General features: G+C 38.5%; 1 protein-coding gene across 1 annotated transcript in view; it reads right to left on the bottom strand.

Annotated features, from left to right (window-relative positions):
- The window catches only part of LOC107602693 (adhesion G protein-coupled receptor L1-like), a 141,174-nt gene that overhangs the window by 28,494 nt on the left and 96,201 nt on the right, over nucleotides 1-16,479 (bottom strand). Inside the window, exon 3 of the mRNA XM_016295262.1 lies at nucleotides 4,707-4,920. Within this exon, the coding sequence (XP_016150748.1) occupies nucleotides 4,707-4,920 (214 nt within the window). The remainder of the gene's footprint in view (nucleotides 1-4,706; nucleotides 4,921-16,479) is intronic.

A 16,479-nucleotide genomic window follows, 5' to 3' on the forward strand; every position in this document is an offset into this window, starting at 1 on the left:
AGGGAACAAGGGGTACCTCTGCAACTTACGTGAAGACACGGGGCAACAGGGACAGCCCGGAGGGCAGGACCTCATACTGATATGCTCGTCCTTCGGACGCGAATCACAGCAATGGTCTGTGGTGCGAAAGGATCGACACATGAAGTACGCGTCCTTCAGGTTGACTGCTGTAAACCAATCTCGGGGACGGATGCACCCGAAGATGTGTTCCTGCGTCAACATCTTGAACGGTAACCGGTGAAGGGCCCGGCTCAAGACACGCAGGTCCAAGATTGGTCGTAACCCACCGCTTTTCTTGGGTACAATGAAGTAGGAGCTGTAAAACCCCATCTTCATATCGGCTGGAGGAACTGGCTCTATTGCATCCTTCGCCAGTAGGACTGCGCCCTATGGCCGCAAGACAGGACCATTGGCCGCCTTCACTGTTGTGAAGCGGATGCCACTGAACTTGGGGGGACGCCGGGCGACTGAATCGTTTGGCCGAGCCTGACGGTTTGAAGGAGACATCGAGACGGGCTGGGTAGCTCAAGCCAGGCTCCCAGACACCGCGTTAGTGGCATCAACGGCACTACAGACGTACCCGCAGTGGGCCAGCGCAGAAAAATGCAGGGACCCGGCCCGGGGCTCGTAGCCGGTCCAAGGCGGGGTCTGGTGTGTGTGTAACACTGACCTCATGTCAGCCAGTCACAGCCAGAAATGGCGCTCCCGGACCACCATATTGGACATCGCACGACCCAAAGACCACGCCGGACCTGGGAGGGGAGGCACGGTTCTCCCTGCCGGTTGGAGGCGGTAATAGGACACAACTGCATCGCAACCAACCGCTCCACCGTAGTTTACACTCAAAGTAGATTGGTCCCTCTAAGCGAGATCCCAATTCGTCGGTCCTCCGACATGACATCGAGAGTAACCGACTGAAAGGGAACACAACCATATAAATTAAACGTTAATCTACTGTATACAAATTTGAAAGACTGTCTATATCAGGGGTTCTCAAACTTTAATAATATAATATAATATAATATATCAAACTAAACAAATATTTAAACAGATCTATTCAATAATTTCGATACACTTTTTATAGTTATCTAAACATCCCTAAAACACACACACATACATCATTTTAGCTGAGGTATTCTGAGTTTGCGCACTACACCTGCACAAGTCACTTTTCTCTAAACCACAGTGAGGTTTTTTCCTCATGTATTTCTGTTTGTGTTGCCTCCTACTGAGGTCCTTTGTATCACAGTCATTCACTGTGTCTCATTTTGAAGGCTGCGCCCTCCTGAGGTCACATTTGTGGGCTGCATATATCATTAAGGCTGTCTCATTTCAGAAAAGTAACCAATACATTCCAAAGTATCAACAAATTACAATAATTTACGCCTTACGAGGAATAACTATCAATTTTATAATGGTTACTTTTCTGAAATTAGACAGCCTCAGTGATGTAAGTGGCCGAAAAATGCTACCTCCCGAGTGCACAGCCTTCAAAGTGAGACACATTTAGCGTACATTTAACACATTTAAAGTATTTCAATGGTAGCCGGTTTTTCTCTTTCTACCACATTCAGGTTCTAATTCTATAGCAGTTGACCCTAACACTGGAAAACATACCGATAGAAGTTGACAGTAAAGACATTTTTAATCTTACAAAAGATTTCTGTTTCAAATAAATGCTGTTAGTTTGACATTTCTGTTCATCAAGCAATCCTGAAAACAAATGTATTGTGGTTTCCACAAAAGTATTAAGCAGCACAACTGTTTTCAACATTAATAATAATTAGAAATGTTTCTTGAGCGCCAAATCAGCATATTAGAATGATTTCTGAAAGATCATGTCACACTGAAGACTGAAGTAATGATGCTGAAAATTCAGCTTTGCCAACACAGGAATATATTACATTAAAAAATACATTATAAAATCATAATTCAATTAATAAAATCATAAAATCATAACTCAATAAAGATAGAAATGCAATGTAAACACTGTAAGGACATTTTATTAAATAAACCCCATGTAACACTATTTATACAAAGAGAACATATTATTACGACATACAGTAGCAGCCAATCAGAAATAATTCAGAACGGTTTAATATTTAGGATTTAAAGTTGCTCTCTTGACCATTTCCCATTCATGTGACCTTTGCACAGACAGACCATTACACAACATTAGTAAGTCAGAGATGCGCAGATTTGCATACTTATGTTACATTAAAAAATAAATTATAAAATCATAATTCAATTAATAAAATCATAAAATCATAACTCATTAGAAATGCAATGTAAACACTGTAGGGACATTTTATTAAATAAACCCCATGTAACACTATTTATACAAAGAGAACATATTATTACGACATACAGTAGCAGCCAATCAGAAATAATTCAGAACGGTTTAATATTTAGGATTTAAAGTTGCTCTCTTGACCATTTCCCATTCATGTGGCCTTTGCACAGACAGACCATTACACAACATTAGTAAGTCAGAGATGCGCAGATTTGCATACTTTCTACACGCAAACCCTCTACATTTCAGGGTATCAAATAACTGGAAGTTTGCAAGGTTTGTAGAATTAAATCTTTCCATACCGCTTGACGACTACTTAAACGATTGCTATGCTATAAGTATGCTGATATGCTGAGTGTTTTTTTGTAGCATGATTCTAGGTGATTGTACGCTGTTGAAGTCACTCGCTGTGTCTAAAATCGCATACTTCCCTACTTTATAGTATATGAAAAACAGCATGCGAGACGAGTAGTATGTCCAAATTCATAGTATTCAAAAAAGAGTAGTCGGAATGAGGGAATGGGAGAGGATTTATGAATGACAGTGAAGTGACGCAACTGATGATTGTAGGTAAAGTGACAGTAACATCAATTAATTCATGCTACCCATATTCATACTGTATAGAATGCACTTTTGTAATGGTCGTGAAGTAATTTCAAATTCAAATGTAATACCTACTCAGACAGTATGCGATTTCGGATGCACCTACTGTCTTAATCTAAAACCGAAACTCTGATAGCTTAGAAAAGTAATATCAAACTCTCCTCAAAAAGACAGACTCCAATTATGATTCAGGTTTGTAGCACAAATGCTGTGGCACAGGCCGCATGTCGAAAATGTAACACTCAAGGTTAGGGGTTTGTAAAATTTCTGGTCCTAAGCATGAGCCTTGGCAAGCACGGTAATAATTTCTCACCCGGTGTGATCATATGACAGATAGCGTCAGTCGGAGGGGTGCGGAGGCAGCAGACTATTCCTCCAGCTCAAACCTACTTAGAGCTATTGCCTCCGACTAAAGCAGATAAATGTATGAATGCAGGGCTGTTATTGGTATAAAATGCGAACACAGATCAAGCACAGTAAAGATTTATTCTGCCTCAAACAGATGCAGAGACACTTCTCTTTTCAAATCCCTCTTTCTATATATCCCCTCATCATCTCTCTACTAGTGCAGCGTCATTCCCAGTCCAATCCCTCTCTCAATCTACTCATCCCTCCCACATGCCTCCTCGGTTCCCTCTCTCTCTCTCTCTCTCTCTCTCTCTCTCTCTCTTTCTCTATTACAAGGCTGATGGATAGCTAGAAGAGGGAATCATTGATCTCGTCTCAGAGGAAGCAAATGCTGAGCACAGACAGGGAATGCAACTGCAGGCGGAGTACACACACACACACACAGAGACAGTTATACACACATTATTCAAACACACACACAAAACAGTCACTTAATCACTCAACCGTATCAATACACTCTGGAATACACAGTGCACGCAAAACAAAACAGTGACATGAACAGTCAGAATCATTTGTAACATTTATACCACCCTTTCGCTCCTATGCACTGTTAATGTTGAAAACCCCCCATAATGAAGACAAGACCAAAAATATGTATCATGATGATAATCAGAAAGGTTTTAATTAAAATGTAATGTTGATTACAATACACACATTTACTGTTAAAAAAAAAATATATAATAATGTAAGTGTCTTATGCTCACCAAAAAATAAATACAAATATTTTCTATTTTGACATATTTTAAAATGTAATTTATTCCTGATGCAAAGCTGAATTTTCAGCATCATTACACCAGTCTTCAGTGTCACATGATCCTTCAGAAATCATTATAACATGCGGATTAACTGCTCAAGAAACATTTCTTATTATTATCAATGTTGATAACAGTTTGATATTTAATTATTATTATTGTGGAAACCATGATACATTCTTTTCAGTATGTATATATGCATGTATTTATTTACTTACTTATTTCTGTATGTATGTCTATGTATGTTTTCATTTCTTTTTTTTCTTTTTTTTTGGTGAATGGAAACTACAAAAGAACAACATTTATCTGGAATACGAATCCAATACTTTTTTTTCTGTCATTCTTGATTAATTTAACACTGAATAAAAGTATTCATTTCATGCAAATATAATATACTGTACACATATACTAACCCCAATGATATGTTGAAGAGAAGTGTGATATTTGTTTGCTCTGTTTGTTTGACACATTTTACTCATTATTATCAGCTAAAATGCCATCTTTTTTGGCTGCCACTATTCAGAGGGGAAAAAAATAACTAAAATGCATGAATATGCCAAAATGTTGTTTAAATTTAAAGGAACTTTGATCATCAAAAGACAAAAACTATGACTAAAATAGACAGAAAAAGGAACACTGTTCCGATGTACCTTTGTGACATGATCTTGAAGGCGTCTGGCAGATAGCACTGTACATTCTCCATCTGAAAGGGGTCGGCGTCACAGATCTTGTCATCCGTGCGACCATAGTTGGCTGTCTCGATCATGATGACATCACTGCCGGGGCAGCGGAGCTCGATGGGGTAACCCTCACATGCCAACTCCCTCCTCATCAGACCAAATGGCATTGCAGAGCGACTTAACGCTGCATGAGGAAAGAGAAACACATTCAGCATGAACTCTTCACAACCCAATTTACTACTGTAATTTAGCATAATTCTGAGTGAAACAGGATATTTTGTGGGAATGGGACCTGATTTTATACATATGAATTGACTGAATCATTAAGTGTGGATTTTACATAGCACAAGGATAGAAAGTTGGGGTTTACAAAGAAAGAGAGGCAGAAAATAACAAGTGATGAATCGTGCACAATAAGTTCAGTAACTTATAATATAATAAGTTACTGATAAAATAAACAGGGTCAAATTTGACTACATGTCTATTTTAAAATGAGCCTAGCGCTTGCATAGATTACTGATGTAATAAGCAGGTCATGAAGAAACCTGCTAATTAAGAATAACTCTTACAGCATAGGGAGCTGTTTATTACAGCAAACTTTTATGACCCACAAAAAAACCTTTAAAGGGAAAAGAAAGAAATAATTAATAAATGGACAAGGGTTTTTCACAGCCAGTGATCATATTTTCAGCCTTCATAGTCATGAGGAACAAACTATTTACCCTCTCTCTCAAACCAACTGTGAGAGTTACGTACACACTCTGTTAACATCCTCCCACTCCTTCACACAGCTTTCCGAATGCAAGGCTCCAGAATAGAACATCAGCTACCATGTGTCCAAATCGCTTCGGGAGCCAATAACCAAACGCCTGAGCAGAACCAGCACCTAGAGGAGAGATCCGACCCTAGACCCACCGCCGGCCCTTTCTGCCCACACATGGCGTCTGCCATTTACACTCAATTTAAGAGAGAGAGAGAGACACATTAAGAGGGCTGTAGGTGCCGTAGGGTTAATCATTGTGCCTGGCTGAGAGGGCCTGAGAGTGGCACAGAGTGGCATACTTTATCTGAACAAGAGCTTTCAAAGAGTTTGAAGATCCAGCCACGTAAAATGGCCGCCAGCCGCCTCCACTCACAGAAGGACAAAAACCAGGCAGTGGAGCTCTCCATGGTGCTGACAAATAGAGAGGGGGAACCTGTGGAGCTGTCCATTGTGCTGAAAGATGAGGGGGTGGATCTGACCCACAGAGTTCCATGCACAGGAAAAACTGATCAATGAAGCACTCAGTACTCCTGAAATTCATTCCTTCAGCTCTTGCAGCTTCAAAGACTTTGCAATCAAACGGAGGGAACTTTTTTCATGAAAAAGCCGACAATTTGAAAAACCTGCTTAGTCGTTGCACGCTTCTGTAAGTAACAGTAATGTGCAGACTCTGTTACATGGACAAATGGAACAAGTACATCCATTCAGCTTCGGACACAAAATTGCCTTTCCATTGCTTTGCTTGAGAGACGAAGGACCACAATGTAAATTTCTCTGATTCTGAGCCACCCCTTTTCACTCCGAGGTCAATGTGAAAGTCAGACGTTACTCAGAACAGGGTCTAAAAGCATGCTCCTTTTGTCTGCTAATGTCAACCATTCATCCCAGTGCACTTAACAACATGCTTGTGACTCTCTAAGCTGGTTTCCCACTCAACGGTTTTGTAATCCTTGTCCTGTTCTCTTACACCCTGAGCACTTAGTGGCCGCCATGGAATGTGGACATATGTAACTGCATCATACATCACACAGTCGTGTAGCTGTCACACAGGCTCACTACAGCAAGCAAGTGTGGCGAAATCAGCGCGGGGATGGATTGCGTAATCTTGCCATAAATGTGTAGATTTAAGGGTTCATGCCTGTTCAGATGATTGGGAGATTTGCTGAGGTAAACATGCTTCATACAAGGCTGTTCTGGTGTGCATTCTAACAGACACATTCCCTTGTGCCTACATGACACACACACATATAAAGAGGCGAAGTGGGATTAGAGTGTGCCAGCATGGAGTCTTGTTTCCGCAGCATTCCCGTGGAGCAAACACATAGCTCCATACTGCTGGTCACTGATTAAACCATTACTCTGGGCTCGGCATTGCCTCGCCACAGGAGGCCAATCACACAGCCAACCAATCACCCACCCACCCACATGTTCATATAGCTTCAGCAAGCCGGTACGTCCCACACTGTATGTTGCCATTCCTCAAATTACGCCAAATACGTCAGCCCAATAATTTCTGCCTTTCTCTCAGCCTCTTTATCTGCCCGTATCTCCGACTGTAACAACCCAGTTATCTCCCAAACTTGACTACGGCTACTGGATTAAAAGGCTCATTCCCTCATTTATGAGTGTATTCTGCTCCCACAGACATTATCTCCAATCGGAAGGGTAAATTGGACTGAGGGGAATAATCTTCGTAATCCGAATTAAAATGCTGGAATGTCTCTAGCTAAAGGATGGAAACCATTTAAAAGATAGGATAGTTATATTTTCATTTTGTCTTTTTGATATAAGCAGGTCTGCAGATGATTAGGAAAATGACCTTGGGTAAGTAAATATCTGGAAGAGAATTATCTGGAAATATTTGTTCAGGGTCAGTTTTTGGAAAGTGATTGGAATGTGTAATTGGAATGAATTTGGGTCGGAGATGGTGGATAGGTTACCAGAGTTTGAAACTCCCATTGGGTAATTTCGAGGTCCTACCGCAAGGCAAGGGTATTTGTGAAACATAGCATTATTCATTATCAAAAGGATTGAAGTTAATCTAGGGTGAGGGTTGGAGTAACCAAACCAAATGTGTTTTAGGACTTGTATGACTACTTAATTTTAGTAGTCGTCTAGTTTTCCAGAAGAACAGTTGACTACTAGCCAATAAATAAATGTTTACCTAGTGTAAACGACACGCGTGCAGTATCCAGGGTCCCACACAACTGAAGTGATGTGCTGAATATAGTTAGGTTAGTCACTACATTTAATTATTTTCTCCCACACTAATCAAACACAGATTATCTCAGAAGTTGCAGCCATGCAGTTTGCTTAAAACATGCTTTGTGAATGCAAATTGCACACTGTATTTTCTCATAATTACAAATAGATTTGGTCGTAACAGGATGGCATTCGAAACAAATGAGAAGCAAATAAACCGGGACACAGTTTGTGGATGAAGGAATTTTCCTCCTGCTGTCGTCAGTACCACTGAACAATCACACGTGATCTGGGACTAGACTGCACAAGTATGGGATAGTTGTAGAACTCATTGACTACTCAGCCCAACATCTATGTATGTGCTTGTGGGATGAAATGGAGCATGTATTCATAGTTTGATATGTGATTTTATCAGATTGATCACTGGTCCTCTGGCTCTAAAGTTTTGCAACTTGCTGCACAAACAGTGATAGTCTCTGTACAAACTGACAACTTAATGCTTACAGACATTTTAATTTGGTTGTGCCATTTTTATTTATCCCCAAACGTGTAGAAATTATTGGAAGAAATGGAAGCGGGCAATGAGGCAAGCCAAAGTCAAACTGGCATTGCCTCCATGAGCACTGTGCCTCATCAATGATGGAGAGTAACTACAAGCAGCGATACTAACTTAACCACATTTTTCAGTAATGTGACAGCAGCTTTGCAGGTTCCAACATGTCACTTTAGCAAGCAGCCATTAACAAGCTATTTCCAGAGTAACGGTGTAGGCTGGCATAACGCTACATCACAGGTTTTTAAAGTCATATTATATTGTGTGGGCAGCTTAATAACTGAGCTAACTGAGGTAAATCAAATACACTCTCCAAAACAGTCTTCACACTCTCATACCGTATTCGGTATGTAAGTTACTTTTTTTTGCCACATTATTTCGTTTATTTTTACTGTTCTATTATTATTAATATTTTTTATTTATTTTAAATTGGTTTTATTTTTAATGTTTAATGCCTGTTGTTGCAAAACTTCCCTTGTGAAAGAGAAGCACATTTTAGCATATAGCACATACAGTGGTGTGAAAAAGTGTTGGCCCCCTTCCTGATTTCTTATTTTTTTGCATATTTGCATAAATACAATGTTTCAGATCATCAAACAAATTTAAATATTAGTCAAAGATAATACAAGTAAACACAACATGCAGTTTTTAAATTAAGGTTTTTATTATTAAGGGAAAACAAAATCCAAAACTACATGGCCCTGTGTGAAGAAGTGTTTGCCCCCCTTTTAAAACTGTGGTTTATCACACCTGAGTTCAATTTCTCTAGCCACACCCAGGCCTGATTACTGCCACACCTGTTCGCAATCAAGAAATCTCTTAAATAGGACCTGCCTGACAAAGTGCATGTTGTGTTCACTTGTGTTATCTTTTACTAATATTTAAATTTGTTTGATGATCTGAAACATTAAAGTGTGACAAACATGCAAAAAAATAAGAAATCAGGACCAACACTTTTTCACACCACTGTATGTACTTATTACAAATCATAATAATAATATTAATATAATAATATATATGTTCAAAACTTAATTGAATGTTATTTACAATAAAATGAAAAATGTATATAGTTTAAATATATATATTAATATAAATATTTACAAATACAAATATTTGAACTATTTTATTTTGTTTTTTGAGTAGGACTTACATATACATATATGTCATTTCTTAATTACTTCTACTATATTTGAAATATGGCTAAAGTGAACAGTTGAATGTACTGTCAAGCATTTATGGTAAACTAAAATATACTTTAATGTCATTTCTATTGAAACTTGTAGGTTATGTATTTAAATATATATTGTAATTACACAATTATAATGATGAATTTGTAATTTAGTATATTTTAAATACTTAAATTACAATATCAAATAACACAATACAGTTGAAATTATAATCAAGCCATTTACATGTGTTTAAGTATGTTAGTTAACACATACAAGTAAGTGTGTCTTCTTTAAAGCATGACACAATATTATTAAAACTCTTAAGTACACTTAAAGGTGCAATAGGTGATTATCTTCAGAAACATTTTTTGTTATGCTGGTTGAAAGTCTCTTCACATCCCGATAGCAAACATTAAGTTAAGTGGTCTAAATGTATTTATCTGTATTTATATATTCTGTGGAATGGCGTAGGACCAAGAAATGTTCGTCCAATCAAAACGCTCGGACCGAGCGTTTTGATTGGCTTTCCTACCTGCCTGTCAACGTATGTATTAGCATACCTCTGTGCACCCAGTTTGCGCAGACAGGATACGTCATTAGCGTGTTCACGCACACTGTGCAGACAGAGCGAGAATGGTAGACAAACATCAACAACCCGATCTTCCTTCCTGGTATTGTAGTACTTTTAAAGTTTTCTCACCGGTGAATGACACATGATGTAGCCCAGTGGTTCCCAATTCCTGTCCTCATGCCCCCCCCAGCTCTGCATATTTTGCATGTCTCGCTTAGTTAACACACCCGATTCAGATAACCAGCTCGTTAGAAGTGAGCTACGTGCATGAACTCTGTTCCGATAGATATGATCCCTACACAGTGTTCATTGCCCCCTACTCCCTGAGCAGGGGAAATCCATTGAAGTTTACTTCACTTTAGAACATTCATTCACACCTCATGCCCCCCCCAGCTCTGCATATTTTGCATGTCTCGCTTAGTTAACACACCCGATTCAGATAACCAGCTCGTTAGAAGTGAGCTACGTGCATGAACTCTGTTCCGATAGATATGATCCCTACACAGTGTTCATTGCCCCCTACTCCTACTCACACTTTAATGCCCTTTGTATGGAACATATACGCTCACGAGGACTGGAATTGGGAACCGCTGATGTAGCCAATTGTAGTAATGTTGTCTCTGGTATTCTGGTCTGTAAGCGTTTATGCGTTCAGGGGGCGTGGCTTTGGACAGCGATTGCAGGGTGGGTGGGACGTTTGCTTTCAGTGCTATCAGGTTAAAGTTAGCATTTTCCAAGATCTCCTACTGTACCTTTAAGTGGCCTTTTATTTAATTAATTTTATATTATCCACAAGTACAGTTTTATAATTTTTTTGAAGACCCGAAGAACACCTCAAGTGCTTATTCAATACAGCACACTTCTATTTCACAAGGGTTTCCAAGTAATTGTATTAAAGAAATGTTTCTACCGTTTCATTGTAACTAGTCATGCAGCTAACTACTCATCATAAGGCTTTGTGTAATCTGACTACTTTAAAAGATGAATAGCTTGTTTAAAAGGCGACAGTTTCAAAACAGCCTCCTCGACTTTATAAATGTAATACACAGCACAATATGGAAATGTCATTTCAATATCACCGCCTTTCATTCAAAAAGTATCTATGCATAGACATTGCGTGTAACCTTTTTTTTCCCCCAACAGGTCTTTCTGCTCCATATTCATATTTTCCCCCTTGGATGATTTTTCTATCGCGTTTCTGCTCTTCTCGTCAACGCCCCCCCCCCATCCTCTGCCTTTCTCTAAGTGAAGTGAAAGAACGAGGGGTGAGGAATGAAGACGTGTCACTGCGGGGCAGCTGGTGTGAGGAAACTGGGTCTGGTGCTGCCATAATAAGAGCTGTATACTAATTCAGAACAGTGGAGAAGAGTGATTGGATTTGACTCATTATCCAAATGAAGTAATTAAAGCCTGGGGTGGTTTAGAGACTGGAGTAGAAAGGCCGTGCCCTCAGCCTTGAATGCACACACACATACACACACACTGACTGGCTCAGACAGACAAGGACACAGACAGAGGTAGACAAGACAGGCAAGACGCAAATGGGGTGAGACAGTTGAAAAGAAGGGTACAATGAACTCAGCAAGGGGAAAGGAATGGAGACACTCGTATCTAGTGTTGTAGATGGTAAAATATGGCATTGATTGGCTCATTAAAGGTCCACAGGAATCCAACACTATTCCAAGAGCTTCACCATTACTCAAGAGCCAATAGAAAATGAGGGGGGAAAAGAGAATCACTACCAGCACTATTGCATTTGTGGCATGGTTGCAAAACATAATAGTGTCTAAGATATATATGCATTTGCTGCTGACGAACATGATGCAGGACAATGATTTGATGTGATGCAGCCTATGAATGCATTCAAGATGTAGAGGTTTTGTGGTTGTATAAACAATTTTGTATGGGTTTTGTCATATTTATATCCTATGCAAATCAAACAAGCAAGAGTGCTGTTCCCCCCCCCCCGAATATCTATTAATATTATGTAAAAGTTTAGACGCAATATTGTCTGGTTTTGCTCAATTCACAAACTAAACGTTTTTTTTCTAAACAAAGCCGCAACATAACTGTTGTGCGTCTCTGAGCAACACAGCATTTCATTATATATGTAAGGGATAATCAACGGTTTGCCGTGCATTAAAGGATTTTAAATGCATGACGTGGAGGCCAAGTTAAAATTAGTATTGCTCTTTGCAGCGCAGTATTTGACAAGAAGGGTAAAAATGAGTTATTTTCGTCAGTTGTGGCACATTAGCACTAGCATTCTGCCCGCTTCAAATCAGACATAAAGATGAAATAGTGGAGTAAGATCACATTTATTTGAATAAATTATAGCATTTATTTCAATTAATTATTGATCGATCGAGAGAGAAAAAGAGAGTGATGACAGTTGTGTGTGCTTTACCTGCTGAATCTGTGCTTCTCTCTCTACAAACAAGGAATTACTTCAAAAACACCTCGTTGCTGAGAAATATAATGTAGCGATCTAGTATCTAGGCTATTTTATTATGCACAGGAACTACCAGCCAATCAGAATCCAATATTCAGACAGACCATGGAATAAATACATTTATTTTAATATTCATTTAAAGGGGTCATATGATGCTGCTAAAAAGAACATTATTTGGTGTAATGAAATGTGTTTATGCAGTTTAAGGTTAAAAAAACACATTATTTTCCACATACTGTACATTATTATTTCTCCTCTATGCCTTTCTGAAACGCGTTTTTTACAAAGCTCATCGGTCTGAAAAGCAAGGTGTGCTCTGATTGGCCAGCTATCCAGAGCATTGTGATTGGCCGAATACCTCAAGCGGGTGACGGAAATGTTACGTCCCTTAACATATATTGTGATGCCCTGTCCAGCCGGAGCGACGAGACATAAACATTAAAACCCATTATAAACAAGGCATTTGTTGCATCCAGTGGGGACATAATTACGGATTATAATGACTTACTACCTTTTTACGTGTTGCGTTGCATCGTGCCGCGTAAACATAAAACCATGTCTGCATTTGTGATCGGAGAAATGACAAACAACAAGTGCTACTGTACACTGCTCAAAACTCGCGTTTGAATCGTCAGTGGCAAATTCTTTAAATATAAAAAACGTACTTACAGTCTGTGAGTCAGAACAGCCGGCATTGTAGTCTACTCTCCCAGGACCAGGAAACAGTCCTCCATAAAATGCGATGGACACATCTGAATATTTGGGTTAAACTGTTCTGGAACAATATTGTAAATACAACTTAACCTCTGATTTCTAGTCGTGTCCTCTTTTGGAAGACCAAACAAAGTAGTTTCGCTTTCACAACCAAACAGCGTCACACACCTAGCGTAAGCAGAGACCGACTTGAGTGAGCAGAGGCAGGTGGGCTTGAGAACGGCGCTGCCAGCGGATTCGACGAAGGAGCGTACGTGGGCGTGTTAGAACGAGCCGTTTTAGGTAGGCGTGGTTGACTCTTAACTTTTATAAAGAATATCTCTTTGGATTTGAGACTTTAGTCTTTGCAACTTTATAGATCTTCTTTATGCACCAAGAGCTTGTTACACTCCAAAGAGAAAGGAAAACTTGAAATCTCATCATATGACCCCTTTAAAAAATACCCAGCTATTATCATTATTTTTGCAACGCTGAATCAAATTTCTAATCAAAACTAATTTCTTGCTTTTCTAATGATTTTAAATCATGCTTTGGAGGATATTTCTCAGCCAAAATTGATATATGATTAATTTGGGATTAATTACTGTAGATAAATTAACTGGCACATCATGTAATTAATTAGACTGAAAATTTTATTTGCCATAATTTTATTATACAATATTATATTTATATTATATTATATTTATTATACTACAATATACAGTAGTAGGAAAGTAGGCAGGAGTTCTCTCTACGATAAAATTTATATTTTTTTACAAAAATTCATAAACAATATTACATTTAAATTAATAAGTACATTAATCTTTGTAGGGAAATAATGTGTTACTTAAAACAATAACAACAACAAAACTGCCTAACCTTTAAATTAAAGAAAATTCCATAGAGGAATATGAAAGATTCTTCTAATTAAGTGTGATACATTAGCGCTCACCTACACAGATCATTCATTTGTCACGTGTCACTTGAGTTCTCTATGCTGTGCACTATGACAAGGAATGATTACCACTAAATAATTCATCTGCCGACAGACTCTTAAAGCTGTAAAAAAATATTAAAGTCAATCAATTGAATTGAGCTTAAAATACCTGATTATCAGAACTGCCTATCAATTAATGAAGCCATGATTGATTAAGCAATTAGCAGCTCTAATAGTGAGAGACAGGTCTGTAAGGCAGGTTGTGAGGGATAAAGATACTGCGGACCGGTTGAGTGTGGATGCCATCAGCTTCTTCTTCCTCTTTCAGTGCATCTCCAGGCACCACTTAATCGCTCAGTTGCTCATTAGCACACAGTACAAGCTTTGGAAACCGGCACCATTAAAGCCTGCATGACTGCCACGCCAGCAGTACACTGATGTGTATGGTTCAAAGTGGTGCCCACGTGTCAGCAGGTTTGGCCTCTTGAAAATGTAGTTGTATATGATCAAACAATTCTTATTAGTCTAGTTCTTGCAAGTCTGTTTAAATGGCCGAATAAGAGATTTGTGTATGCAATATTCCTTCCAGTCGAGCATTCAGTAACAAACTACTCCAAGATTGTAGCAAATACAGCAATCACTTTAGTATTCAATATTAGGGCCGTCAATTACAAATTTGAAGCAAATGACTTACATGATTTTCTGATTAATAAATCAAAATGTGCAATCAATCACATATCCATATGAATACAATTGCCCCCATATGAATAATTGAAGATATATTATTATGCCACTGAATATCATTGAACATAAACTTCACTGTTTAGATCACTGATCTACAGTCCACAGTGATACATTTAATCGAGTTTGTCGATCTAAATTGAGTTTGACTCATTTAATTGAGTTTGACTTCAGATCTAAGTGCGTAATCACACAGCATGTCTTTATCAGGCGTACATTTATTAGTAACATCACTCTTTTCCTATCATGCTTTCAACATACAGTGCCATTGGTTTGAGATCAATTTTACATGATAATTCACAAGTTTAAAATATTCTAGCAGAGCCCCGGTTTGAGTTTTTTTAAGGTGACTGTTCAGCACTGTCAGATTTACAACACGCAAATTCATCCACTTCTCTGCAAAGACATGAAAGTAAGTGGCAAGGTTGGTTGAGTGGCTGGTTATTGTTTTAACACCATGCCAGCTTTCTTGGATATTTTCAGGTCGAATAACAAAATGAAATAGCAATATAAAAGGGCACTTCAGAAACCTAAGATTTTTAAAGTTTGCTTAAAGGTAAAAGCTTCAAGGTTGACTGTTTATATTTTCAAAGGTTTTTGTGGATTAATATTTCTTAAGTGAAGCTAAACCAGTACAATTTAGTAATATATGTTTAACAGATACTGCACTCTGGAATGAATAACATATCGGTGGACCTTCCTTTGACATTATTAATTGTGTGTGATTCTTGAATGTCCTATCCACATTTATATATTTCGTACAGTTTGTTGTTCATACACTGATCCCATTCCTTTTCCCTTTTGGCGAAGATGTCCGATATGATGTGAGTTACTATAGTAAGTGGCCAATGAACTGGGAGAAGAATAAAGTTTATACTTTACATACACAATGTGTTTCTGTCATGAATAAAACATGTCCACTTGCATAGACATTGGTGTGTGTTTTATAAACTATATATTATATATATATATATATATATACAGTGGGTACTCGCTGCTCAACATTCAAATATATGACTAGTGCTTGCAGTAGCTGTTGCAGCTTGCTTCAAAACAGCGAAATCAACATCTAAGATAAGTGAATGCTCTTCTAATCTATATCGCTGTGTGTATTGCGTAGTCTGCCTAATTTAATAAAAAAATGAGCAACCATAATCAAGTTTAAACTAAGTGTCATGTTAGCAGTTTGTGTTGTATGCAGGAGCGAATATTAAAGGGGTCATATGATGCAATTTCAAGTTTTCCTTTCTCTTATAATGATCTTTAAAAAAGCATCATATGACCCCTTTAAGCATATTAGCAGCATTTAGCATCTGTGTTTATAAAGCCGGAGCAAAATGCCGTTTAGAGCATATGTACTCTCTCTGAGGACACGCCGATAGTAACGGACATGAAACAGGTTAAATGAAATAAGCATTCTTGTGTATGCATTTTAACGGGGGTTCACCATATACATCGGCGATTATCCCAGTGTTCACCTTCGTTATTTCTAAGGTCGATGTTTTCATTGTGATTGGTGTGTGGTTGATTTCAGCTACACGCAGCATCAGAAGCACGCGCTTATCGCAGTCATATCAATGACAGTGTTGCGGGAGATGCTGAAGATCACTATCTAAGGCTGTAACAGTTATTGCCGAGTGAAATGCATTATGGGTAGTGTAG

Source organism: Sinocyclocheilus grahami, unplaced genomic scaffold (genome assembly GCF_001515645.1).
Source record: "Sinocyclocheilus grahami isolate Dianchi unplaced genomic scaffold, SAMN03320097.WGS_v1.1 scaffold333.1, whole genome shotgun sequence".
Classification (NCBI taxonomy): domain Eukaryota; kingdom Metazoa; phylum Chordata; class Actinopteri; order Cypriniformes; family Cyprinidae; genus Sinocyclocheilus; species Sinocyclocheilus grahami.